Here is a 27762-nt window from a genome sequence, read left to right as displayed (position 1 = left end):
GAGCATGCGCGGACTGGTCGAAGACGGCCACGTTTTTCTGTGAAGGGAGACCTCTTCCCTCGAATTACTCAATTTCAGACGAAAAAACCTATCTACAGCATGAAAATTGTTCAAAAAATATGCCTCCTGTAAAGTCAGGCCGTAAGAACAAACGTGGTGAAAGAGGATCCACGGACGACGAAACTGCAGAACCAAAACGTGTTAACATGGCGTCCGCCGATTTCGAGCCTGAAGACTCAGAGGAGCGCGAGGACGTCCAACCAGACCTAGCGGACATCCACGCATTACTAAAAGATATCCAGAAGTCAATGAACAACCTTTCTAGGGAAGTTGCAGAATTAAAAACCTCTTTCAAGCAACAGGAATCGGAACTAAAAACTGCTAAGGAATCATTGAACGCAACACTCAAGTACAACGCACAGCTCAAAACCGAATTGCAAGCGACCAAGAATCGAGTCAAAGAACTTGAAGTCGAAAATGACGATCTTTATGAAAATATGGACGCGTTAGAACAGTACACAAGGAAAAACTCTCTAGAGATTGAAGGTATTCCAGAAAATATTTGTGACGACGAGGAAGCGGTTTTGAAAGTCGCACAGGTCTTGAACGTCGACGTGAAGCGAGAAAATATCGACATCTGTCACAGGATTAAACGGAAAAAGTCGAATCCTATCATAGTGAGATTTATAAGCCATAAGGTGAAGAGAGCACTCTACAAGCAACGAGTTAAACTAAAGAATATCAGCGGTTCGCAGCTGTTCCCAAGTGCTCCGGCAACGGCAAGACCATCCTCGAACCGAATCTTCATCAATGAAAATTTGACGGCGCATCGCCGAAACCTGGTGCGAATGGCGAACGACATGAAGCAAGATGGAATTTTGAAAGGAGTGTGGACTGTAGACGGGAAAATCTTTGTCAAGACTTCACCTGAGGGTAGGCCGTTACGAATTAATACAGAAGATGATTTAGATGAACTTTAAGTAGATAAGCGTTGCTGGCAGGTTGAATTACATTTATTATATACATAGTCTAAACATGAGGGAAGTCTCTAAGAGGACTGAGAAGGCGAAGCGAAAGCTTTATCTCCGTTTATTTTTTCGTTAGTTTACTTTTTGTATTCATAAGTGTTTGTTTTTGGTTTTATTTTTGCGTGATTTCTTTTTCTACAATTACATTCAAATGCAAAACAATTCAAGGTGTAAAGTAATTTCACTAAACGTAAGGGGAATACGCGATCAAACTAAAAGAAGGAGCATCTTTACATATTTAAAAGATCAGAAAGCAAGTATTTATTTTCTCCAAGAAACGTATTCTGAACTTAATGACGAAACAACTTGGAAAAACGAATGGGGAGGCAAAATGTATTTTTCCCATGGGTCCCGACATAGCAAAGGCACTTGCATATTAATAGATCCATCGACTAATTATAGGGTAGACTGCTCATTTAGTGACAAAACAGGAAGAATTACTCTCATTACAGTCAATATCAATGGTTTAAAAATGTCATTCTGTAATATTTACGCACCAAATAATCCATCCGAACAACTAGAATTTATACAAGAGCTTAATAATTGTATCATCGACAAATCGGAATTGACAAACCTTGTTGTTGGAGGTGACTGGAATTGCACGCTATCAAAAAAAGACAAAAAAGGCGGAACACCATGGAAACCATCACATTTCAGTCAGCTTCTTCTTATGACAATGGAAATTTTTGATCTAATAGATATACAAAGAGTTCATCACCCCAATTTGAATATATATTCATATGTATCCAAAGCTTTAAACGTCAAATCTAGATTGGATTTTATTTTAATTGCAAAGAACTTGACAAAACATGTTAAAAGCATCGGAATTACTAATTCAATAGCACCAGATCATAAAACAGTTTTTCTTTGTTTGTCATTATCAAACAATTCTCCAAGGGGACCAGGATTCTGAAAGTTCAATAACACCTTACTGAAAGAAGACAGTTATATATTTAAAATCCGCGATCTTATCCCTCGATTACGTGAGAAGTATGCATCTTTGAAAGACAAAAGACTAGTATGGGAATTAATTAAAATGGAAATTCGTGACAACACCATCTCTTTTGCTAAAAGAAAAGCGAGAGCTGCCTTAAAACGGGAAGTACAAATCTCCAAGCGACTGGAAGAGCTAGACCATGAAATATGTAACAGCGATAATTTATCAGATATAGAGAATACGCTAAATGAGTACGACAACCTTAAAACAGAGTTTCAATCAATATACGAAGAAAAAGGGCGCGCTGCAATTTTCCGATCGAAATGCAGGTGGGTAGAGAAAGGAGAGCGGCCGACTAAATATTTCTTTAATCTAGAAAAGCGAAACTATAATAGGAAGACAATAACCGAACTTCAAACTAGCGATAGCGTAACAATAAAAGAAGAGGTTAAAATCTTACAACAAATAGAGAAATTCTATGAGGACCTTTACAGCTCTAAAACAACTGTGACCCAAGAAGCTTTTGATGAATTTATTCGGGGAATTGAAATCCCAGAACTTAGTAACGAAGAACAGGAACAAATGGAAGGGAGTTTTACCTTGGAGGAGTGTAAAAGGATACTAGAATCTTTTGAAGATAATAAATCTCCAGGTGAAGACGGATTCACCGCTGAGTTCTATAAACATTTCTTTGACTTAATAGGACTTGATCTGATCCAAAGCCTTAATCAAGCCTTTGAAGATGGAGAACTCTCCATTTCACAGCGAAGAGGTGTAATTACTTTGATACCTAAAGAAGACTCTGACCTACTAGACATTCAGAATTGGAGACCTATAACCTTACTCAACATTGATTATAAGATTGCATCTAAAGCGTTAGCCAAAAGAATAGAATCAGTACTTCCAAAATTAGTTCACTCCGATCAAACCGGATTCATGAAAGGTCGTTATATTGGAGAAAATATACGCCTGATAAATGATGTAATGGAATGCACCATGGCGGAAAAGAAAGGGGGCATTCTGGTATCACTGGACTTTAAGAAAGCCTTTGACACCTTGGAATGGCAATTCATAATGAAGGTATTAGATCTCTTCAACTTTGGCGATAATGTCAAAAGATGGATTAGAATTTTTTATACAAATATCGAAAGTACGGTATTGAATAATGGCTTTACCACCAATTGGATTAAACCAACAAGAGGGGTTAGGCAAGGCTGCTCGCTTTCCCCATATCTTTTCATATTGAGCGCAGAAATATTATCTAACAAGCTTCGCCAGACAACGGAAATCAATGGGATTAATTTATTTGGAAATGAAGTTAAAATTAGTCAATTTGCAGATGATACTAACTTATTTTGTGCAGATATTATTTCAGTAGAAAATTCTCTTAACATAGTCAATAACTTTGGAGTCATTTCAGGCTTAAAATTAAATGTAAAAAAGACTAAGGCGATATGGTTGGGAAAGTGGTCAAAGAACAAAACTACACCGTTACAATTACAGTGGGTAAACAAACCTGTCAAAATTCTAGGGCTATATTTCTCATATGAGGATAATAAGAACAAACATTTTAATTTCGATTTAAAAGTCAAAAAACTACAAACAAAACTGGATTTATGGAAAGCAAGAAACTTGACCTTATTTGGAAAGGCTTTGATTATTAAATCTCTTGGGCTATCCCAAATAGTCTATGCAGCTTCCAATTTAAACACTCCAACCGAAGTCCAATCTACCATCAAAAGTAAGCTTTTCAGTTTCTTATGGAACCAAAAAAAGGACAAAATTAAAAGAGAAAGCATTTATCAGGATTATGATCGAGGTGGAATCCGTATGACGGATATTGACCTTATGATAAAGGGGTTAAGACTAGCTTGGATCTCAAGACTACTTAACCCTGAAAGACGCAATTGGAAATCAGTACCAAATTATTTTTTTACAAAGCTTGGAGGTTTAAATTTCCTCCTTAGGTGTAATTACGATGCAAAATACTTCGATCTTAAATTGCCAATCTTTTACAAAGACATTTTATCTTTTTTTTCGGAACTAAAGTCTAAGTACAACTACCATCAAGGACAGGAAACAATTCTTTTTAACAACAAAGCTATCCTTATAGGAGAAAAGCCATTCTTTCTTCAAGAATGGTTTTCCAAAGGAATCATATCTATTCAGGACCTTTTAAATGAAAACGGACAGTTAATTTCTTTTCAACAGTTCCAAAGGAAATATGACTGTAAAACCAATTTTTTAAAATTTTATCAAGTTAGAAATGCCATTCCAAAAACGCTCCTAACAAGGGCACGTAATTTTGGAAAACTTCCAAAAGAAAGTTATTTGGGAGATCAATCCAAGTTCCAACTAGAGGAAAACATCGAAATTGACTTAGAGAAAGCAAAGGCAAAAGATTTCTACTGGCTACTAAATAATAAGGTACACCATTCTTTTCCTACCGGCCCAACAAAATGGAGCAAAAACTTGAATTTAAACTCCACTGATTGGGGGCACTTTTTTAAGTTGACAAAACGAATTTGTAAAGAAAATAAATTGAAAGAATTCCACTACAAGTTCTTACATAGAATTATAGTCACTAAGAAGGAGCTACACCGTTTTGGTATTAAAGATGACGAGGATTGTTTATATTGTGGAAATGAAGACTCTATTGAGCATACGTTCATTCACTGCCAATTTTCAAAAGCTTTTCAAAGGAGAGTTATTCAATGGTTTAATAGCGTGAACAACTCCAGTCACCATCCATCTGTTAAAGAAACGTTATTCGGTTTATCTCCCGCCTCTTCACTTGAAAACAAAACTTTGATAAGAAAACTTAATTATACCTTGCTGTATATGCGTTATTACATTTATACCAACAAACTGCATAACAGACCAATTACTCTCTCCGATTATGTTAATAAATTACACATCAAGTATAAAATAGAAAAGATAGATTAAAGTATTATACCTTATTTATTAAATACCTAATTGTTTAAGATGCTCCTTCTCCTGATTCTTCTCCTTTTATTTTGTTTTTTCGCTTTTTTTTCTAAACTTAATAGTGCATCTAATTTATTGTAATTGTGGTTTATTGTAATTTAGTGTAACTAGTGTGATACCGATAATTGTAATGTATAATGTTCTGTAATAACAAATGAATGTAATTGTATTATGTGTTTAATAGCAATAAAAAAAGAAAAAAAAAATATTACAAATGCAACTTTTACTCGTCGTCTACCCTTCAAGTTAACCAAAATGATCAGTGTCAAAGTTCTCCGAACTACTATCCTACATGTAAAATAGCTTTTCTTAGGCGATTTTGTTTTTAAGACAAGGCGCTTTAATAAATGAGCACGTCCGTACTACTAAATGTTTGCCATCACAACTCAGTGCGTAGTTGACTTCGATAATCAAAGGTTCCCAGCACACATACTTTTAACCAATTAAGCCATATAAATCAACGAAAATAATCGTAGAACAAAATGGATGCCAGAAATTGAAAAAGCACGACAATATTTGCTAGACTTCCAATTTAAGACAGCTTTAGATTAATGATGTTTAAGTGCTAGATTTTATAGCTGTTGGAAAATTCGAAACAAATTGAATGCTAAATGGCAAAAATTACTATCCCGCAACTTTTTCACATGCATACGACTTAATTTTCTAAACTTTTACAATTCTTAAATCACCATAAAAGTTGACATAACTCATTTTTTTCCACGTGCGCTATTTGGTTCTACTTTTTAATGATTGCAATTTGCAAGGTCATCACAGAGTTATTCAAAGGTCTTATTGTACCATGTAACAGGTTGTTCAGGTTGGTCTTACCCTGGCTCAGATCGTTTGCCTTACCTGTCCTCGCTACACCCGCTGTGAATGAGCAACTTGGTGCCTTCTGATACACTGTTTCCTCCCCCCTGGGGATGAATACACTTCAATGAACCGAGATGAACCAAAGAGCCAGGGCCGTTTAGGCTCGTCGTACCTGAGGAGAAAAGATTGTGTGTTATTACCGGCTATGTAGTTCTTTATATGAAAAGGCTCTTAACCATGGAGATATTTCGTTGTAAAGGTTGATGGCTACTGACAGGTAAAAACTGTAACAAAAAAAACCACATGCGGGAAGCGGTCAAAAGCAAAACCACACGCCAATTCCGGTTTCCATTGCCTTGAATTAAAAGAGGAGTTAAAAGCTTAACGGCAAGGCCTTTGGAAGAAAACTAAATGTTTCAAGAGACAATGACAAAAATGTTTAAAATGTATGCTTTTGTATCTTTCTGAATGCATTAGCAGACGAACGTTTGCATTTCACAGCCGCGGTACTGGCAAAAACTGCAAGTTGCATCACATGGGTTGCCAAACAAAAGAGCCTGCATATCAAGGATAGCCCTATGAGGATAGCCAAGGCTCCAAGGTGCCCTGACGTACGTCACAAAGTAATCACACTTTAGCTTATGCTATGCTACAGTTTCTTATTTTCAACTCACCCACTGTCCAACACTGATCAGCTCTTCTTCTTTTGATGGATCTAACCGCCAGGTCACACTGGAAATTTTGATCATCTTGCATCGGGTCACACTTGGTTTGTATCAACTTCGAGTCCTTGGAGGCCCCGTTTGTATCGATACACAACTCAGACCACGAGTTCTAAGAATTAAAACAACGATTAGTTAGCCAAAAATATGGATAGAGTAAGTTCAGAGTAACTCCGGCTTTATAAAACTTTCTGCCTTTCTGACATCTTCTAACTAGAGGCATCGACTGCACTCGGAATACGAAATAGGATGTAATGAACAGCAACACAAATTATTCTTTTTTACCAACACATGATTCAGTCCCAACGAGTTTACTCTCAGATATTTTTTGCCGCTAAGAACATAACTGACTGGACTGCAGCCAATCCCCAGCCTGCGTAGCTGGCGGTATTGTTAGGGTTTCGCGCGCACAAGCAAGCGGCGAAGTGCGAAACCCAACAATACCGCCAGCTACGCAGGCTAGCCTATCCGAGAATTGTGTAAGATCATGAAAAAACGGGCAAAGCAGTGGCGTAACCATTGTGGTAACCAGCTTTAGAATGGAGAAGCGTTTGTTTGCAGCCTTGATGTTTTCTACGCTTGTGCGTTCCTTGTAGTATTTAGTTTGGATGGAAATACCCATTCTCAGAAAATCCTAGTTGGTAACATTTTAGGTGAGAAATTGCTTAAAGAGGTTTAAAAACACTCGCAGGAAGTCAACTCCCACTACTAGTTGCACATATGAGATCTCTGTATATCATAATCTTGAACCCACTTTCACGCAAATTTACTCCGTTTCTCCTTCGTGCAGACTGCTAGTTAGGAACCCCAGACCTACCATGACTTGTCCTTTCAGTGTATAAGCCCAGTTCTGTCTCTCATCAGTATCATTACAGCCCGTTACTTTAATAAGAGCACCGTCTGTCTTGGAGTCCACAAACAAACAGGGTCCACGCCTGGTATCTGTGGCCGATTGCTGATTCTCTATCAAAAATATTTCTACAACAAAAACATTAACAATGATAACAGTTACCCCCTGCACTAAGTAGTCGCATGAAGTTGCAAGTTGACGGAACTTTTGATAGGTGAACAAAGTTTGTTCATAAGTTGTCGAGTTTGTTAAAAAAACTATTTCAACGCTTAACACGCGCTGCAATTTAATATTCAAAGTAAACAACAAGACTTGCATTGTGTGGCCAAACGGTGAAAAAGTGTTCTGACTTGCTGCAGATTTGCTGCTTACCAAAGTGATCGCAAGTCTTGGCCAAACGGATTTGCAAGTAGACGCAAGTTTTTAACTTGGTCCAAAGGATGTTGTCAAAAATATTAAAAACGTTAGCTAAGGGCAATGATTCGGCTTGCAGCACTGTAAAGAACGCTATATTCGAATATACCGAGGATTTGAAAATTTATGTCAAAGGCAGCAGAGACCATAGGCCTGGTTACCAAACATATTACTGCAAAAATATACATGATTGTTGTATTAAGTACTGTACCTGACATCTCAAAGTCAGCAAACGGGTTTGGATTGTCATAGTAATCCTTCTCAGTATCTGTAGCGCCCTGGTTGTTCATTTTGTCTTTGTACCATTCAGTTGCAGTATCGGCCCCAGTCCTTACACTTCCAACCGGATCCTTCAAGTTGAAATTGACGGCAAGATAAAGACGTTTTCCAAATATGACGAGGTCCACAGCTGCGTTGAATATGAGGTTGTTGTTTGCGCCATTCGTGTACGCTGTCAGTCCAAACTCGAATTTAATACTGTAATGAAAGAAAAAAACGTTAAAACATTAGAATTCACTTTACATGCAGACAATAATAGAGATATCCAACTGAGAGACAAGTCAAACGTGGTGCTTCAACCGAGCCAAGCTCAGTTTAGACATTTTTAAAACATCGGCAATATTTCAGAAGATAAAATAATAATAAATGGCCTCTTTCTGTCCGTAACCTAATTTCAATTTCATTCTCCGCGACAGAAGCTCGACTCATGAACTAAAAATCATGCTCCTTTCTATAAACCAAAGAAAAGTAGAATCATTCATTTACCTGTAAATTCTAATAAGGGAGGCGCGGTGGCCTAATGGTTAGCGCGCTCGACTCCGAGTCGAACGGCCCGAGTTCGAGGCCTGGCCGGGGCGCTGCGTTGTGTTCTTGGGCAAGACACTTTACTCTCACAGTGCCTCTCTCCACCCAGGTGTATAAATGGGTACCGGTAAATTTACTGTAGGGGGGTAACCCTGCGATGGACTAGCATCCCATCCAGGGGGGAGTAGCAATACTCCTACGGAAACCGGGATAAGCTCCGGCTGTATGGGCCTAATGGCTCGGAGACAGACTTTGCCTTACCTACCTGTAAATTCTAAACAGCTGAGTCAGGACAAAGTTTATAGCCTTGCTGACCCAGTTGGTGGCCATCTCAGTTAACTTCAGGAAACCAACAGCAACGTCCAGCACGTTACAAAGACCCTTCCCGATATGTTCAACGAACTTGCACGATCCCTCGCAAAGGCTGGCAACCGCTGTTAACAAAGAAAGAAACAGTGTCGTGATTATGTACTACGGTGAAACGTACTAATAAGCCTAAACAAATCAAAGCACTGCAAGAATAAATCAGGTGTTGATAATTCTCGGGAATTTGAAAGCTTGGTATAAAGTCAAAAAAAGCCACGAAGAGGTATTCGATAGGCTGAATTTTATAAATTATTTTAATTACTTAAATTAATTTTAACAAAAATATAGGGTTTTTTTTAATTTTTGATCATTTGAGCCTGAAATGTTCTTAAAATATTCATTTTTTTTTTCAGTTTTGAAAACAGGATTGTGAAACGAGGCTTTGTCATAACATATCGCATCGTTGTACATGCATAATTTTTGCAGGCCTAACACGACTATTCCGTCCTTATTAAAGGTCCGGTTTACATAAATGTGTCATTATCTGAGTTCTGAACATTTGGTATCCCCTGTTTGTCTTGATATGGTAACGAGAATTTCGACCTCCTGAAATCAAGAGTCAACTAAACAGCTTTTAAACTGAAGTTAATAACACAGTTTGGTGTGCGTAAAAGCTAAATAAAGGACGGCAGACGTTTTGATGCCATTGTTTATGTTTACTTATACTTACCGTTGCAGCCTCCTCCTACAAGGCCTTCGCATATAATTTTGCTGATAAATCGACGCTTACGTATGTGAAGGGCAAAGTTCTCGTTGCGCATGTTCTGTAATTCTCTTCTCTTTCTCCAGCCCTTGAAAAACTTCCTGATAGCTTTGCCAACCTGTTAACGACCAGAATTTCCAATTAATATTATGACTGTTTTCTCCATCATGTCGTTACTATAGCTCGAAAACAATGCGTTCTGGGATCTTAAATGATTGTTTTTCAAGATTTTCGATGGCATCCCTGCTCACTTTTATGAGTTCTCTCGTTTCCTCCTTTTTATCCCCACCCACACCCCCAAATAAAACTGACGTACGCGTCGTCTCTGTTCAGTTGTTTCTATTTTTTTTTAAAAGAACAATAGTGAACGTTTAAATCCAGAACTTAACAAACAAGTTGAGCATGTCAATTTAGCGTAACACTTAGTGGTTTTTCACTACTGTTCTTTTCTATATTTTTATTGGTTAGTTTAAATAAGTTTGCATTTTACGTTAATTTGAATTTATAAAGGCTCATTGTATAGGCTGTTACATATATAATAACGATCATTCTGTAAACCATATATATTCATTATGGCTGATGATGATGTTTGAAACATCGAAACATGTTCCGAAAACTGAAAAGAGTTGTTGTGTTTTTAAAAATATTTGCAACACTTGTGCTATCAAGACCCTGTTTGATTTCAGCAAGAAATCAGACAACTTGGTTTACCGTAAATGATCTAATAAACGCCCTCTCTTAAATAAACGCCTTTTATCTAATAAACGCCCCCTCTGAGGTGTTAAGTTTGTATTAGACGCCCCTCTCTAATAAACGCCCCAAGTCTAATAGACGCCCCCCTCCAGGAATCATCTCAAAAACCAAGGAAATGCTCCATAGAGTAATTTCACGCAATAAAGTTAGTTTTTTGCTTGACTCGGACATCGAAGAGGCCAACAACGCCAACATGGTTAACCCCGATGACGATTAAAAACGTCGATATCGAACTATGAACGGCATCTCAAGGCTTTGCATTAGCGCAGATTAGATTAGTCTCCTACTCACAAACTCTGTTATGTATCTTACTCCAGTAGAAAACTACCCATTCTATTAGTTGTGTTGACGTTGCTACTGTTGAATTGAAATAAACGCCTCTCTCTAATAAACGCCTCATATCTATTTAACGCCGCCCCTAGGATCCCAAAAATTTAATAGACGCCCCGGGCGTTTATTAGATCATTTACGGTAAATATGCTTTTTGTTACTTCATGAAAACCACATTATTAGTTTGCTTACCGGAGCCAAAGCCTTGCCAATCTTTTTAATAGTCCCTGTGATCCATTTTCCTAAAAATATTCAATAGCAAAAATGTTTTATGTAAACAATACTTTTCCAAAAAAATATTTTGAACTTTACTTAACGAACAGAACTAAACTAAACGTAGTTCTAATTTCTTCACATTATTCACTTTCATAACTTAGCACAAACGTATCGAATTATATTTTATTTGTATTTGGTTGATTTTTAATGCTCCTTTTTAAATGCTGCTATAGCTTGGCTTACCGGCAGCATCCACCACGCCCCCAATCCATTTGCCAGCTTTATCCAAGAAGCCTTTACAATTCCGTTCAGCTTGAGCGCACTTGAGCTTTTTACAGTTATCACATTTGAGTGTCATCTTCCTCTTGCAGTTTTCCTTTTCCCTGACGACGTCCTCTCTCGCATCAGCGAGCTGCTTTTGTGCCTCGTCAAAAGCACCTTTGACAGCCTTGGCCGCGGCATCTAGAGCCTGGATAAGAGTGAATAAAAGGAGGTTAACGTAATTAGTGGCGTCACAAGAGGATAGCTAACGAACGTCTCCAATTTATCCTACTCAAACTTCCTCAATCGGACCCATCCAGCCTTTTTGATTTTAATTTTCTCCAGTAAACTTCTACTTGAGAGACTTCATTTAATTTTTATATGAATCTGTTACTGAATACAACAGGAACGGCCGTTTTAAAACTTTTAAAACGTTCTTGCCACTTCTGTAGCGGTTCATTCGCAATAGTCGAAAATAAAAGCATTTGTTACTTTGTAGATTAGTACCGCTTGGGTTTCCAAAAACCTAAATGACCGCCGCTAGAGTTGCGTTTAAGGTTGCCGTTCTGAAAAAATACACCAACGGTATCTGTATTTGTTACGCAAATAGCTTTTATTTCTGAATTATTCAAAACAGCTTTGAGAGAAGGTATCCCAAATAGTCGTCTTTATCAGTTCTAACATTGCCAGTGTTTTTTAAATTTTCCCACGAGCACCCCTGTTATTTTCCGGAAAGAAATTTTGTATCCGTTTCTAGACCCTTTCTTTCCGTTGCCTAAGTGCCTTTATGAATAATTAATGAGTTTAGTGAAAGTTATATTATCCTTACGGCGTTTATTCCATCCAAGTCCACTGTAACTCTGACGTAAAACTCGGCGCCTATAAAGGTGAAACTAGCGCTGTAACTTGCTGACAAAAACAATTCAGCCTTGATGAGGTTCAGGAAATTCCCTTGCAGCAGGAACTCTATTCGAGTCATGGTCAGGTTCAATCGAACGTAAGATGAAATTCCTAGCAGATTTACATACCCCTCAATATAAGCCTGCGTGGAGAAAGAGCACATTAGACATGGTATTAACAATCAGGTCCAAGACTCATGTTAAGCTTTTTTATTAAATATTAACTTATAAAATCAATACGTATGTCAATTAAACTAATGACGGTTAATTGTCTTGGACAACAACAAAAAAACCCATTTGGAATAAACTATTTTTTTATAAGAACGTCTAATTTTCGGTCGAGGCTGAACGTTCTTAATTTTTTCCAAGATTTGAGCCTAAAATCTTCTAAAAAGTTCTCGTTTATTAAATTTTAAAAACAAAAAGGTATTGCAATAAATTCATTCCTAAGCGATATGTACACGTCACGTCACCATGAGTGATGACAATGTAAGTTACAGGTTGAATTTAAATAAAAATTCATTCATTTGGTACACGTCTTTGTCGTTCACAGGGAAAGAAAAATAGCCGTTTTTAGCCACATTTCAGCGTTGCGTACGTTCTTAGGATGTTCTAAGATTTTGCCCTTTTCTCAGCCACGACGTTCTCACAAAAAAAAGTTTTTTATATAAATCTCAAGCGGGTAACCCCTCCCCTCTGAACCAATACATAATCCTCGGAATATCCTATTTCTTTACTTTTATAGGAAGAATGCTTTCTGTTTAGATTCAATCTTCTTGTCTGGATTGGGTTGTATAAAACAACAAATTATGAAATGTCGAATGTGCAAAGTAAACCTTCACCAGTCACTTTGCCTGCCAATTAAAGAAAGAGAAAGTCTCTCTTCGTCGTTGCATACCAATCACTAATCATTTGAAAATAAGACTTTTCGACCTGTCATTGTTTTTATTCAGTTATGCTGAACGTTAGCAGGTATAACTTGCCTCAATGAAGATCGGGGTCTGTCTTGCATCAATATAGAACCAGGGTCCTAAATCTTGTTCTGTAGGGCTACGCACGATTGTTGCAATGTCCAAAATCTTCACTGGATCTGGTTTCAAGTCTATGAAGATTTTCTGTAAAAAAGTGCCCTCACATTTTGAGACCAACAACAGCTGCTGCAGCTAACAAGTTATGTGTTATCAGATTCACAATCCGCAATCGAAGATATTAGGTTCAAACTCTAGTTATCAAGTTATGTTTGATATTTTCCCATTTAGGCTTACCGTATTTTCTCGATTAAACGCCGGGTACCGAATAAACTCCGGGTCCTATGGTGCAGTTGAAAATAGGCCCCTCAGGTATTTATTTCAGGTATGTTTGAGAAAATGATTAGAGTATAATAAGCTGAAGGTATATTAGCCAGATACATGTTTGTCAAAAATAATGAATAAACCTCTTGCTTGATGAACATCGGGCTCAAACAAACTGCAGGAGTCAAATAAACGCCAGGTCCACCAGGCTAAGTTTGAAATAAACGCTGGGGGCGTTAATCGAGCAAATACGGTACATTAGTCATTGCACAGAATGAGTATTAGTCCTCTTGGCTTTTGGGTTGCTTGTGCACTGTGGAAATTGATTCCAATTTTCAAATATGGAATTAATGCCAATAATAATATCATCACAGCTAAAAATAACGAGTGACCAGTTTGTTCTTCATATGCGCTTGGAAAAACGTTTTGTTTGTGTTAAGTTCATAAATAGGTCGCGTGCACGGTGACAACGGGTGACAACCTGATAACAATGATTCAAAATGCGAAATGTGCATTAATGCAATAAACCAAACATCATGTCAATGTCTGCAATTAAAAACACTAAGTTTTTAGACCCACTTTTTATGTTTTGGCAGCCATTTTTTTATTATTTTGAGCAAATTTTATCAACTTTTCAGAGGCGTTGTTCGATCTACTATTATTTTGCCATTTACTGTTAACAAACTGGATAGGCCTGGTGACAGTGTACACGCATAGATTTCTACGTGAGATTAAAAATTTAAAAAAAAAAAGAAATGATTTAGTGCTTTGTAAAAGGACCCTGTGCGGTTAACAATAAGAAACATGTAGAAAGAGGATTTATCTGCGAATTTATATTAATAGTATTTCTAACCTCATCTGATAACTGGACATGCGCGTAAATCTCCCATCCCAGAATGTTGACCGTTCCTTTGATCATGAAGCCCTTGTAGATGTAAGGACCGCCGGCGATACGTAAATCAAAGTTGTCTTCAGCGTATGAGCCCTACAATAAAATGAAATATCACTCTGATTTGCTGCTCTGATAAAAAAAAACATTATTATATGGAGAAGAGTGTTTAACTGAGAACTAAACCACTCGTAGATTCCATACGCCATCCCCCCCCCCCCCTACTCCATCCAGGACCCGAGTGGTGTATCGTCCATATGTTTCTCTTGCGAGTTGCATATCAATCATTGACGTCACGATTCCAGCCTTGTCTATTTTGTTGAGTGAACTTGGTTTCTTGTGGCAAAAACTATATCTGACGAGTGAGATATCGTTTTTGTCACTCGAACATTAAATTCATATCTTCTTGGTACCGTTTAATATCTTCTACGTACACCTTTTGAAGGACAATTATTGTAGTAGAAGCTTTATTATATTCGGATTTAGTGCGAAGGCAATTTCCCCTTTAGACTTATATGATGTAACTTTCGCAACGTGGTAAATGGCCCAGTTCGCCACTGGTCTCCCTGTGGCTCAACGGTAAGACTACCCGACCGGTGTTGCAGAAGATCATGGGTTCGCCAGTAATAGGGAACCGATATTTTTCTCCTATATCCCGTACTCGTGCTAACTGAATTAACATCTTTCTCAACTTTCTTTCTAGAATCGAAGTTGCCTCAATACTGGACCCTCTTTTCTTCTGCTGTAGAACTTTTGGGGGGAAAATGGAAAACCGTGAAGAGGTATTCCTCTTTTTAAATTTTAACGAAATGCTCGTAATATCACTGTACCATATTGCTTTTCCACACTTTTACCACGCTTCTTGCTGAAATACGCGACTGTTCCGGTGGGAAATGAAATGGAACAGTCCTTTCCACTGGAACGTGTTCAACTGGTACACACTTGTCTCGCATTATTGTATTTATTGAAAACATTTACTGCTCCCTTTGACAGGAAATTATCACCGGTTTCTTAAAGAAATGGAAAGCGCTCGAGGCTTTTGCTTTAATACGTGTCACAACACTTACCGCGGCGCCTTCTGGGAAGCCCGTCTCTGCTATTGGGGGAGGCAGTGGGAAAGTGAATCCCAGAAGTCGAATGATTTTCCCGAGAGTCAGCGCTGTCATGTCCGCGTAGAAGAACTGAGGTGATCCAACACCGAAGTACCCACTGCCACCAAAACAATGGCCCTAACAACAACAGCAAAAACAACAACAACAACCAATGACTTTTTGTCATGCTATGGGCATAAAAACCATTAACGCTGTAGCATTTCCAATAATTAACAATAGGCATGTTCATTCCTTTCTTTTGTTTGTGTCCTCTAGGCCTCGCTACCAAGCTGAATTTTAAATTTATCGAAAGAAGCCTATTATTGGAAAAGGTTGAGCAAAATATAGTGATTTGTCGCTGAGGCAAATAAAGTATCTGCGAGACACTGACAAAAAACGATATATTGCAAAAACCGTTCAATAGTCGTTTTATCATTCGATCACTAGTACTGAAGCATAAATTTGTTTTGCACAAGTATTCCTTCCGGAACTGCATGGCAACCGCACGGCTCTTTTTGAATTAGTGCGGACTAAACTTCGCTATCGATGATACGAGCTGAATTTCCGTTGCCTTTTTGTTTGTTTGTTTTTTTCGCCGTTTCTTCAGGCGTAGTAGACAAATTAAACCGCTCTTCTACACCTCTGGAAAACGACTTGCCATTTTTTCTCGGAAGTGGACTCAACTACGCATGCAGCTGTCAGACGCTAATGCGCACGAGCAAATCATTATTTGTAAGCAGTTGTTTGCAGATGACGTGGTGTACATGTGCTCTCGGCCAATGAAAAGGGAGTGAAAAATGCATCGAATGATAAAAATATTTATTTCTTACTTTCGTCTCTAAACTAACCTATACTGTCATATAAAAACAGAAATCCTCCAATATTACGAATTTTTAGCTTAGACAAACAACCTAGAAATTTTTAATGTGAACACGAATCTTTTTACATGCCCTTGTTTAAATTCTGTTCAACTGATAAAAATGTAATACTTACATCGTTATTAAAGTCTGCTGGTATTAGACAGTCGTAACCAAACTCGACTTTCATTCCAAACTGCACACCTGTGATGGGTATAGGCGCTCCAACTTTGTACGTTAACCTGCGATTTACAAAGAAAATTGGTGAAACACATTGTTAAAAAACAATCTTAGAAGTACACTTAAATGTACCGCGGAAAGGAAGCCACAATTGTTTTCAGAATCAAGTGAAGTCACGAGCCGTTAGGCGTGTAGCTTTACTTAAACATTTCGGATAATTGAGGCGCCATTTCTATGGCCTTTGAGAGTATAGTCCATGAACAAATTTTGGTTGTTTTGCTTATATACAACACCGAAAATGTATAGCGAGTTAGATTAAAAACTCAGTGCAGATTCGCGCTCGTGTGTGACAAATCGCAAGATCGATCGTAGTTTTCCCTCTTGTAAAAATATTTGCTCCAGTTTTTCCAGTTAGCATTTCAGTATTCCATTTTTCCCCTTGCGTTTTGTTACACGTAACGTCATATTCAAGGACTATTCATTTAAGAAAATAGATTTCATTCTCGTCCCCAGAGTAGGGCTTTCCACAAGTTGCTCGAGTTTTCCCCAAAAGTTGCCCGTAATTTCTCAAAAAGTTGCTCAAAAGATGCTCCAAAAAAACAAAAAAATTGCTTCTGATAGTAAAAATTGCTCGAAAGTTGCTCCAAAAAATCCAAAACGCTGCTTCTAATCAAGAGAATTTCTCTAAATATATGCTAATTTCCTTTTGAGGGTAAGATTTCTAAGCAGTTTTATGCAATTTTACAGCAAAAGAAGTATCACAATAACATATTAGAGAAAAATTTGTTAAATAACAGGGATTTCTTTAACGTTAATTGAAAAAAAATGCGAAGGTATCGATGACGTCATGTTTTCTAACGAGTTTTGTGATGTTTTAATGGATAATGAGCCGAAAATCTTCCGCAAACTTCGGAAATCTTCGGAAACGTTCGTATGGCCTTTGAACAACACTCGGATGATTTTATTTCGGAGATCTTCGGTCTGGAAATTACTCAAAATGCATCAAGTTGCTCGAGAAGAAAAAAGTTGCTCGAAGGGGAAAAAGTTGCCAAAAAGTTGCCGAGCAACTTGTAGAAAGCCCTAGCCCAGAGCCACTTGTCCCTCATATCCAGCTGACTCTAGCTGGGGCACGAGAAACAAGTCGCTCTGGATACACATGGTTTGATTGGCCGGATATGAACAGAAGAAACCAATCAAATGAAACGTTTAAAATCCCTTTGTTATACGAGAAAAACAAGAGTTTAAAAGTTTGTCTTGGTAGGCTAGATTTGTTTAAACCCCCCCCCCCCCCCTCCCAAAGCCAATTGTTCCTCGTACCCCAGGTTCCCAGCCTTCTAAGAAAGGTGAAGAAAGACAAGCGGCTCTGGGGACAAGATGAGTAGATCTCTACCAATGAGCGCCCAAGCGAGCGGGTTACGCCGGTATCGGAAGGCTCGAGAAATCGGGATTTCACTGTAATTCAGAAAGCGACGGTGAAGTTTCTCTTTAAATGCTGGGCTATAAACAACTAACATGCTTAGCTTTGTTCATTCTTACCCGAGGAAAATGTTTCCGATGCCGAGGAATGGAATGAAGAACGCCTTTCGCCAGATTCCACGCATGCCCAGTTTTCCACCGACTACCTGCTCCGTAAAATCGTATTCCAACACACCGAACAGGAACAGTTCGCTGCCAGGAGCTCTGATGCCGTCACGATAGATGTCACCGTTCACCGGGACTTTGATGTCCGCACGGAATCCAATCTTGATGTGTGTGTTTGTATCATTCCAGTCAGCCTGGACAGGTAGTAAAACGAACAGTTAACAAAAACTTTCTGAACAATGAGATTTTGAAACTCATGGTACTTTTTAACTGTAATTATCTTTTTTGCGAGTTTTGTGAGTTTGATATGATTGAACTCAAACCATGGTTTGATTTCGAATCTATTGCGTTCGATTATAATTTCGGTCATTGTTTTGCAAACTATTTTAAGTGGCCAAAAAGTAGCTAAGGGGCCGACCATTTAACTCTTTAGGGGGGGGGTGGATGATTTCAGGTCAGCAAGATATTTTTTTCCCAGCAACCTGATGGGCAGGATATTTTTTTTTCCTTCTAAATGCCCTGCAGGATATTTTTTTCCCCTCCTCGTTTCTCTGCAGGATTTTTTTTTCTCAAAAAGTGTCATGTGTTTACATTTACAGAATTTACCCGGTATTTACATTTACATTGTGGTGATTGTTGTAATAGTTCAATATCGAGCTGCAAAGCCTTAAAATGTTGTAAGCTATACAAAATCATTCTTGTATAGCTACATGTTTTCGGAAAGTCATTCTCTACACATTTAATAATTTATCATAATATTAGTGGTGCTCCACAGGTAGATTTGAAAATTTTTAGTTTCTTTTTTTTAAAAAAAGGAAAAAGCAGTTAAAAAATGCTTATAGAATGGTGATTACCGCTAGAATCATAAGTTTAAATTTAAAAGTGCACTGAAATCTCAAAAACAAGTGTGAAAGCAGAATTGAAGTTAGTTGGTCATGGTCTTATTTGAAAAATAGCACTTATAATTTTTGATCAGCCTTTTTTTCAGTCCACTTCTAAACATGGTTAATGCTGCTATTCACTAGTTACAATTTAAAAGTGGACTGAAATCTCAAAAACAAATGTGAAAGGAGAATTGAAGTTAGTTGGTCATGGTCTCATTTGAAATAAAGCTTTAGTAATTTTTGCTCAGCCTTTTTACAGTCCACTTCTAAATTGAGTATTAAACAGGACTGGAGACTAATGCTAGCCAACTAGCAACAGGCTAGTAGAAATGCAGTTTTGGCTTGTAGGTTCTGGGCTTTCACTAGCCAAAATGGCTAGTTAAAATTTCAGGAATTAGATTGGAAGAAAATCATACATCGAAATTGACTCCAAGAGAACAGAACTCCCAAGTACACTGCCATCACATATAAAATTGTCAAAGACTGTGGACAAGCTGAAATTACCAAAAAGTAACCTATAAGGAACCAACTCCAAAGGGAGCAAGCAAAGAATGGTTGCAGTTTTGCTGGGATTTTGTTAAGTCTTTCTGGAATGATGAAATAGCTTTGCAACATTTTTTTTTCTTGCTTGCAGCAGTGCAAGAAATTTTTTTCTACTTCATTTGTGCTGCATGCAATTTTTTTCTTCCGACAAGCGCTTGCAGGAAATTTTTTTTCGAAATCATCCACCCCCCCCCCCCCCCCCTCAAGAGTTAAATGGTCGGCCCCTAAGCAGAAGAAAAGAGTACAGAGTGTCTTAAATTAAATTCGAAGAACGAAAGAGCACTTTTAAGATGAATTTCACTAGTGAAGGGAATTAATGAAAAGACAAAATAAAAGCCCTTTCAGGCGAGAGGTTGTGTGCAAAAAAGATGCTTTTGCATGGCTCTTGGAAATCAAGACTAGAACGAAATTAGGGCCAGGTAAAGAAAGAACTAGGCACGTTAGAAATAAAACAACAAAAATCACACAAAGCAATTTCAATGCATTGCTATTCCTGGCTGTGATACTTACAAACAAAGCAAAGCTCTAACGACTTACCTCGACATACAACTCGAGCTTGTGAAAGTAGAGACCATCAAAGATACGAACATTGGCGAAACCTGTAGCGACTCGGATTTTCTTCCATTCAAAATGACCAGTGATATACCACTTGATTGTTGGCCCCACAATCATCTTCATGATTTCACAGAATTTGTTGCCTTGGCAGTCTTTCGGTAGAACAATCTGGGCTGCGGCGAAGATTCCTGAAAATAGTGGCAATTAAACACTGACACATTTTGCAGAGACCAGAGATATATGCGAGCGTGTGGCATGTTTTGGTTTGAACTATTGTAAGGAGGTTCAAAGTAAAATGTTATTTGTTAACCAACGTAACACGGAAGAAAAGCACTCAGGAGTTTGTTGGAAGCTGTACGTGCACCGAAGAGAGAGGAGAAGGGTCCAGGATTCAAACCCGGGCCACATTGGTGGGAGGCGAGCGCTCTCGGCACTGCGCCATTTCTGTAACCTAATCAAAAATAAGGTCACTCTCCTAGTCCAAATATGGTCGCACTTAATTGCGATAGTTTCAAAGAGAGTAATTTAATATTCAAGTGAGAGAAAACGGAGGACTCAGCCAGTTAATTGCTTTTATAGAGGTCGACTATAACTAAAAGGAGGAAAAGAAAGAGAGTAATCTTCAAAAGGATTAGTCATGGACTTATGTCAGAACTCTGCCAGCTCTGGCCTATTAGATTGCAGTTAAGCAAAAATATCCTACCAAAATTGGTAATGAGTTTTAATTTCTGAAACTAATCCTGGTCACAAAACGAAAGGTTTAGCCAATCAAAGTGAGAAAGAAAATTTATTTTTTGTTGTTTGGATTCACTGACAGAGAGTAAACAGTCAAAAACGTAAAGGGCGTAAGTTGACTACCGAATTGCAATTAGCTCAATGGCAGTGTCGGATCTAGGGCTGATGCCCGAGGATCTGGACCCCTCCTTGGTTAATTTAAAGACTTTTTTCAATGACTCCCTGGATTCGTCACGCTAATATTTGAATGGTCAAAACATGCGGTGATGCTTTCATACCGGTTGACGATATAAATATTTGTTGATAGAAAAGGCCATTCTGATTCAAGTTTTTCTCTCAGCGACACTGGATTATTTTGTAAAAGCTCCACAGGCGAAACAATAAGTTTACTCGCCCTCGTTTACTAATGTGATTCATTAAGGCAGGGGCCAGTCTGATGCAAGTTTTCCTCGCAGGGAGAACTTGAATACTTCTTGCATGGCACAGTTTGGATAGTTCTACATACCCTGTGGAACGCTGGTGAATACAAAGCTATGAAGCGGTTCTTTAGAAAACTTGGTTTCTGCATCGACGTAAAGTTGCTGAAAGGGTGCAGGAGGGTGGAAGGATACTCCGATCTACGAGACAATTTTAAAATAAAAAATGTTATTGATATAAGATTTTCGGATCTAGTTTGGACTTTAAACATTGAAAAACCTGAAAACGATCATGTTTTCAACTTTGTCAAGGATTCGTCCGAATTGAAATGTTACAGATCTAGTGGTACATCCCTGAGATGGGGGTGGGGTCACGCAAAAGAGCTACCCCCGAGGTCCAAATACTCGCCCTTTTATACTCTGTTTTTGACAGAAAAGGTAACACTTCAAGGACTTTACGTGTAAGTAAAGTAAATGTATGGAACTGTAAGTAAGGAAGTGTATGTAACAGTAAGTGTAAGTGTATGTAATTGCATTCAATAAAAAAAACCTTCATGGACCTCCCATGGAAATGGCACACATTTCATATACCTACAATACAATACAATACAATACAATACAATACAATACAATACAATACAATACAATACAATACAATACAATACAATACAATACAATACAATTTTATTGTCCATACGTGGGACGAGGTCTCCCTCGATGTCCGAGCCAGAGGCTCATGTATAAAACATAGGACTAAAATTAAAATACACTTAAGTATATGCTATTAAAAATATAAAAAATTTATCCCACCCATTAAAAATAGAATGAAAAACAAGAACAAAACTAATACCACCCCCCTCTCCTTACTCCATACTGTATAATTAATTTAAATCGATGGATCAAGTAAAAAAATGTTTGTTTCCCTTTTGTAAACTATTCACTTGAGTAAGCCATAAGGTGCCTCTGCTCAAGATATTTTGAGAGGCCCCCTTAGATACCTACATGAAATTCCTTCCTCCTTTCTTCTTTTAACACCAATTCGGAGACTGATCCCTACCCTTTTATACACCTCCGTCCTGAAAAAAGTAACCCTTTCGGGCGGGGCCTCCCCAAAAAGTAAACTATGTAGGAAGTACCCCGGGGGGTACATATTGTGATTCCTTTACGAAATCAACCTTCTTTCAATAATTTGGAGCAAAAGTTTACTTTTTATAATTTAAAGAAACGCAGCTTGAACTTTTTGCAATTTTGGAGAAAACACTTAATAACTAAGATTTTCAAAAATACGTAGAATGACAAAATCGTTACATAACCTTGTTTAAGGGGAAAAAGGATTAAATTTAGTGAATGCTATATTTTTCATTTATTTGTATTTAAATAATAAGGCTAAAGGATACTTTATTAAGATTTAAAAATTAGAATTTTAGTTGGTTAGAGAAGGACAGACTGAAATCAATCCAAAGTGCCCTTCGTGTGTGATGTGAAGGTGATCTACTTTCTGGTATCTATTACTTGTTTTTTTTTTTTTCTATTTTATTCCTTTTAAACGTCCAGTAACATTTCGCCTATAATGTTCTCATAAACTGTCGAAGGTAATCTTGAATAGCACTGATTTTGCTTTACTGTTTAATGATTGCCTTGAAATGAACTCGGGCCACTTTCTTTACCAATCAGAAATGAAATCAGAAAATACTACCAATCGTGGCTCGCTCGCGTACGTTTTCCTGCGCTTCATGTCCGCTACACGCTTCGTGTTATGATTTGTCACAGGATTGTTTGCTTCCTCTAGATCTGTGACTGGTCAGAACAATTCCTTTGGTTTTGGCTTATCGACATACAAAGTGAAAACCGCTCTTAGATATTTATTAAAAACAACTTTGTTTTACCTCAAACTCTAGTCCAAGTTTATCCAGGAAATCGACTCCAACTCCAGACAGTTTTTTCGCTAGTGCACCATATGATTCACGATCAAAGGCAAACCCGACAGCGAATGTTGGTCGAGCAAATCTGATTCCTGTCAAAATCTCAACGTGAACAGGAACACCGAGTGCATCAATTGAAGCTGTGAATCTGAAGACGCCATTCTTTACCAGCTTCCTAACTATCTCCACAGGCTGCATGGTGAAATCCCAGATACCAGCTCCTCTACAAGAGAAATCAGTAAATCAGTAAACTCTTTCAACATTCGCATATGAGGATTACTCTGCCTCGAGCCAAGTGGCTCATCAGACCGGAGCTTATCCCGGTTTCCGTAGCATGAAGCGACTAGGAGTATTTCTATCCCCTTGGAGGGGATGCTAGTCCATCGCAGGGTTACCCCCAGCAATAAATTCGCCGGTACCCATCTATACACCTGGGTGGAGAGAGGCACTGTGAGGGTGAAGTATCTTGCCCAAGAACACAACACAGTTACCCTGACCAAGAATCGAGCCCGGACAACTCGCTCCGGATTAAAGCGAGCTAACCATTAGGCTACCGCGCCTCTCATTCGCATATGAGTTACCAACAACATTTCTTTTTACAAAAAAAGATTCTGGCATACTGCAAAAACTGTCAATGCCGACAAAAACTCGAAACCGTTGCCTAGGCAATGTTCCATTCTTTTATAACTATTTATCATATTTAATTCACTTTTAGCTTTCACACATGTTTTTACTGCACGTTTTTTACTGTTCTTTAATTTTTTGCACATTTATTGTTTATATTTGTAATTTTCGCTTTTTATTTAAGTGTTCGTCAAAGGCTACAGACTGGTAACCGAAAGCTCGTCTTTATAAAATATTTTAAACGGAGAACGTTTTCAAAGTTCTTAATATGTTTCGGCCTGGTAACTCCTCTATTTTCATAAATAACTTTCCCTTAAAAAAAAAACAAGTCAAAGTTAATCACAAAACAAACATGAACAAGAGGCTAAAAATCAGGGGTGGCATTTTCCATACAATTTTTGTTAAGTTTAAATGAGTCACAACTTTGTTGCCTTTGAACTAACAACACCAAAACGTTTTACAAAAGCACATTATTTCGTTCATTTTCAAGTGTTCCCGCAGAAGGCAGCTGAAGATAGTAGCCGCCATTTTTGGAATGGGTCTATAAGGAAGTACCAATATTTGTTGTCGCTTCAAACTAAAACCTCCTCCTATCCCTAGGACAAGACTCTGATCGCTCAACTGCCTCAATACTTCCACACAGTGTTAAAACTATCACAAGGGAAGCACGAGACTGTTAAAATTTAACAACTTACCTCAGTGCATCCACTAAGAAATCAGGTAAGGTGGCAGGATCCAAACCAAACGAGGCCATCATATCTGCGAACGTAGCAGATGGAGCACTGCCTCTGGCGTACACTCCTCCACTGAAGACATCCTTATAAACTTCTGTCTTGAACACAGTTCCTGTTGCTATACTGTAATCTCCTTTGGCTTTAAACGTCTGGGTATTTCCTTCAGTGTAGTATGAGAACCTACAATGAAAACGGTTTATTAACCACTAAACAAAAATACCTTCTTCTTCGTTTGTTTTTGCTTTTCTTTTGTTTGTTTGTTTTTCTACTTGTTTGTTTGTGTTTCTTTGGTTTCGAGAAATAAAAAAAAGCAATAGCATTCGTTCATTCGTTCGTTCGTTTGTTCATTTGTTCTTTTCTCGTCTGTTCGTTCGTTTGTTCTTTTCTCGTTTGTTCGTTCGTTTGTTTGTTCTTTTGTTCTTTTCTCGTTTGTTCGTTCATTCGTTTGTTCTTTTCTCGTTTGTTTGTTCGTTCGTTCGTTTGTTCGTTTGTTCTTTTGTCGTTAGTTCGTTCGTTCGTTGTTTTGTTCGTTTGCTTTTTTCTAGTTTGTTTGTTCGTTCGTTCGTTTGTTCGTTTGTTCGTTCGTTCGTTTGTCCGTGTGATCGTGTGTTTGTGTGTTTGTTCGTTCTTTCGCTTGTTTGCTTGTTTTCCGGTTTGTTCGTTCTTTCGTCTGTTCGTTTAGTCGTTTGTTAGTTCCGTTCAGTCGTTGCTGCTTTGATATCTATTCTTCAATTTTTGTCCCAGTGTTACTCTTTGTAACTTCTGCGCATCCTACACTGAGACAATATCAGGTTCAGTTAATAAAATCCTTCTCTTACCTGACGTCCTTCATCACATATCCGGTCAGCGGTACATACTCATCAGAGCTTGCGCATTGGAACTCGTACTTTCTGAGAGCTTGTGACTCGTCAATCCAAATGGTAAACGCGGGAACATTCTCAGTTACCGCGGGCTTAGTCCATTCCGGTAGAGCATCGATATCGTCGTAATATCCTGCCTTGTTATTGTTTCTGATTTTACTGATGGTCAATGGATCGATTATCTCAAAGCATACCTAAATGCCAACAGAAAAAACGTTAAAATCCCCTTGACATCTTAAAGGGACTATGTCAATAGGATTTCGCAGATTTTTGGTCTAAACTGTTCTATAATTAGTGGTAGGCAACTTAACCTTTAATAAACCTTATCTTTGAACATCTAAAGAATGATATAACCTTAAACGGATAGAAATCAAGCTACGGCTGTAAATATCGATATTTCAAAGACGCGCGGAAACAATTTGAAAACATTTGTCCAACGTTTTCAATATTGCAATCCGCCGTTTCCATCCGAGCCATCGGCAGCCAAAGATGCTCGTTAACAGTTTCAGTGCTCTAAAATAGCAATTTTTAATAAAAATGGATAATTATTTTTAGGTTTCCTTTGACAGAAATTTAAATTTTGGCGGTTCAAAAATCAGTTAAAATCCGTGACATAGTCCCTTTAAGTATTTTTTTTATTATAGGCCAACTGTGAAAGCCTTAGTGGAACATTTCAGAATTGTCGATGACTATACTTCTAGTATTTAGCTAATGTTGCCAACTATATCCTTTCCGCTTTGAAAACGTCTTAGCAAAGTCAGAAAATTGCTGATCTGATAGCCTGTACATTAACACTTCTAAATTATTTCAGTAAAAGTTAACTTTAAAGCTTTAGAGAGGACTAACTCTCGGTTGTTACTAATTTTTCTATCAAATTTTTAGCCAATCACAGTTAGCGTACTGTCGCTGTTGCTGTCGCTGTGTAGAAATCGTTAGGTAACCCACAAACCTTCTTAAGCTGTTTTTGTCCATAATCGTCTTTATCATCAGGCACCATTTCTACAGCAAACCATCCACTTTCTAACTCAGTTCTCATAAAACCGAACTCTGCATACACAGCAAAGGGAATGTCGTTTTTGTATGATCCAGTAGCTGAAAACTTTTCGGCTGCACCACACTCGAGAGCAATCCAGGAATTGGGCTCGGCTGCCGTTTTGTCGGGCTTGTTCGGCTGGTAAGCTAAAAATATCGATAATACAAATTTAAAATCATTGGTTTTCAGTGAAAAACAATAAACACTGAATAAGTATGCTAGAGATCGATTGCAAATACGGAGTCACTTGCACAAACCCGTGGTAGTTTAAAGAGACTGATGTAGGCTCGAGAATGACACTTATGTTAGAGGGTCTCAATGGGGTAAACTGTCATCCGTAAAACGGCCAAAAATTTAACCGTTAGACGTAAACATTTTAAAATTATATCGGTCAGGAATTATAAATTATTAAAAACAGACTAGATCACTCCATCGTCCCAGAATGGTCCTAAGACCTAAAATATGTTTTTTTAATAATGGAAATTAATTTTTTAACTTTTGTTAACCTAGTAATGGAAAAAAAATTAACCGTTGGCCGTAAAAAGAAAAATAAAATTTTAACCGTTAACCGTAAAAGCCACCACCCCATTGAGACCCTCATGTTATTACTTAGGTTTACGTTTTAATACAGTCCAGCACTGGATCTTCTAGCTCTACAGTCTGTACTCTATTGTTAACACTTATTAAGGATCATAGCATAAAATCAAGAAATATTAAAAGTAATTTCACTCGGCGTTTCGACTCGTCCCTCGTCACTATCTGGGAGTAAACAGTTCGTAGAATGCAACAATCTGGATACAATAATGAATTCAATTTAAGATGAAATTACAAAATTTCTTCATAATTAAAGGCCCAGGACATTCAGTCAGCCAGGGGTATTTCTTTGCAGGTGATCGGGGTAGATAAAGCAAAGAAGCTTATGAAATTTATTTTGTCCACGAGAGCAAGTACGGTAAAAATCACTTCCATTCAAGCGGAATTTCGTTAAATTTTCATTTTTTTTTTTTTTTTTTTTTTTTGGGGGGGGGGGGGGAGGGGGGGATCCTGGCTTAATTCTGGCCATATCCATAAAAACTTACGGCAGCCATTACAGTTTTAAAAAAGTAACATAGGAAGTTCTTATCTGGAATGTCTGGATTTTTTTAATAATTTCTTACTAGTGCATCCATCCGTGGGACAAATTTTCTCTTCCACTGCAAGGCCTGCACAGTCGTCACCGCCATTTACCGGGGGAGGATTGGTGCAGGTTCGGGTTCGTTTCGTGGTACCCTGCAGGCAATATTTGGGCTCTGTGCATGTGCTCCAAGATGAATACGCTGACCACCCTCCGTTGACAGCACCTGTTTACAAATTCGATAGCATTAAAATATATTCACATTCAACGGAAATAAAATGATTTTTTTTCTAGAAATGATAGTTTTTCATGCGGATTACTTGGGTTCCTAATGAAAACCTCGCAGGTCGTATATTAGCGAATAGCGA

General features: G+C 38.0%; 3 protein-coding genes across 3 annotated transcripts in view; 2 read left to right on the top strand and 1 right to left on the bottom strand.

Annotated features, from left to right (window-relative positions):
- Positions 1-27762, top strand: part of LOC144650845 (uncharacterized) — a 76799-nt gene that overhangs the window by 44786 nt on the left and 4251 nt on the right. The gene's annotated exons all lie outside the window — the stretch shown is intronic.
- On the top strand, positions 13-1299 carry LOC144650854 (uncharacterized). Its single transcript, XM_078510618.1, has one exon. It carries the CDS (start codon positions 120-122, stop codon positions 978-980), a length of 861 nt encoding a protein of 286 aa, XP_078366744.1. The 5' UTR covers positions 13-119; the 3' UTR covers positions 981-1299.
- LOC144648012 (uncharacterized) overlaps positions 5177-27762 on the bottom strand; it is a 23861-nt gene continuing 1275 nt past the window's right edge. Inside the window, exons 2-23 of the mRNA XM_078507668.1 lie at positions 27438-27620; positions 26197-26426; positions 25206-25441; positions 24349-24567; positions 22994-23252; positions 21197-21308; positions 19939-20144; positions 17930-18168; positions 16350-16455; positions 15333-15494; positions 14230-14361; positions 13068-13199; positions 12015-12227; positions 11168-11393; positions 10901-10950; positions 9593-9743; positions 8822-8990; positions 7964-8229; positions 7306-7466; positions 6441-6600; positions 5806-5938; positions 5177-5192 (exon numbers count right to left, since the gene is read on the bottom strand). Of these exons, the coding sequence (XP_078363794.1) occupies positions 5177-5192; positions 5806-5938; positions 6441-6600; positions 7306-7466; positions 7964-8229; positions 8822-8990; positions 9593-9743; positions 10901-10950; positions 11168-11393; positions 12015-12227; positions 13068-13199; positions 14230-14361; positions 15333-15494; positions 16350-16455; positions 17930-18168; positions 19939-20144; positions 21197-21308; positions 22994-23252; positions 24349-24567; positions 25206-25441; positions 26197-26426; positions 27438-27620 (3761 nt within the window). The remainder of the gene's footprint in view (positions 5193-5805; positions 5939-6440; positions 6601-7305; positions 7467-7963; positions 8230-8821; positions 8991-9592; positions 9744-10900; positions 10951-11167; positions 11394-12014; positions 12228-13067; positions 13200-14229; positions 14362-15332; positions 15495-16349; positions 16456-17929; positions 18169-19938; positions 20145-21196; positions 21309-22993; positions 23253-24348; positions 24568-25205; positions 25442-26196; positions 26427-27437; positions 27621-27762) is intronic.

The sequence above is a fragment of the Oculina patagonica genome, chromosome 4, assembly GCF_052425735.1.
Source record: "Oculina patagonica isolate OP01 chromosome 4, crgOcupat, whole genome shotgun sequence".
Lineage (NCBI taxonomy): Eukaryota > Metazoa > Cnidaria > Anthozoa > Scleractinia > Oculinidae > Oculina > Oculina patagonica.
Note: the sequence above shows the minus strand (reverse complement) of the source record. Positions and strands in the feature narration are given on the sequence as shown.

What these genes read in the sequence shown, in the direction of transcription:
- LOC144650854 (XM_078510618.1), top strand. Translation starts at nt 120, where the DNA reads ATGCCTCCTGTAAAGTCAGGCCGTAAGAACAAACGTGGTGAAAGAGGA.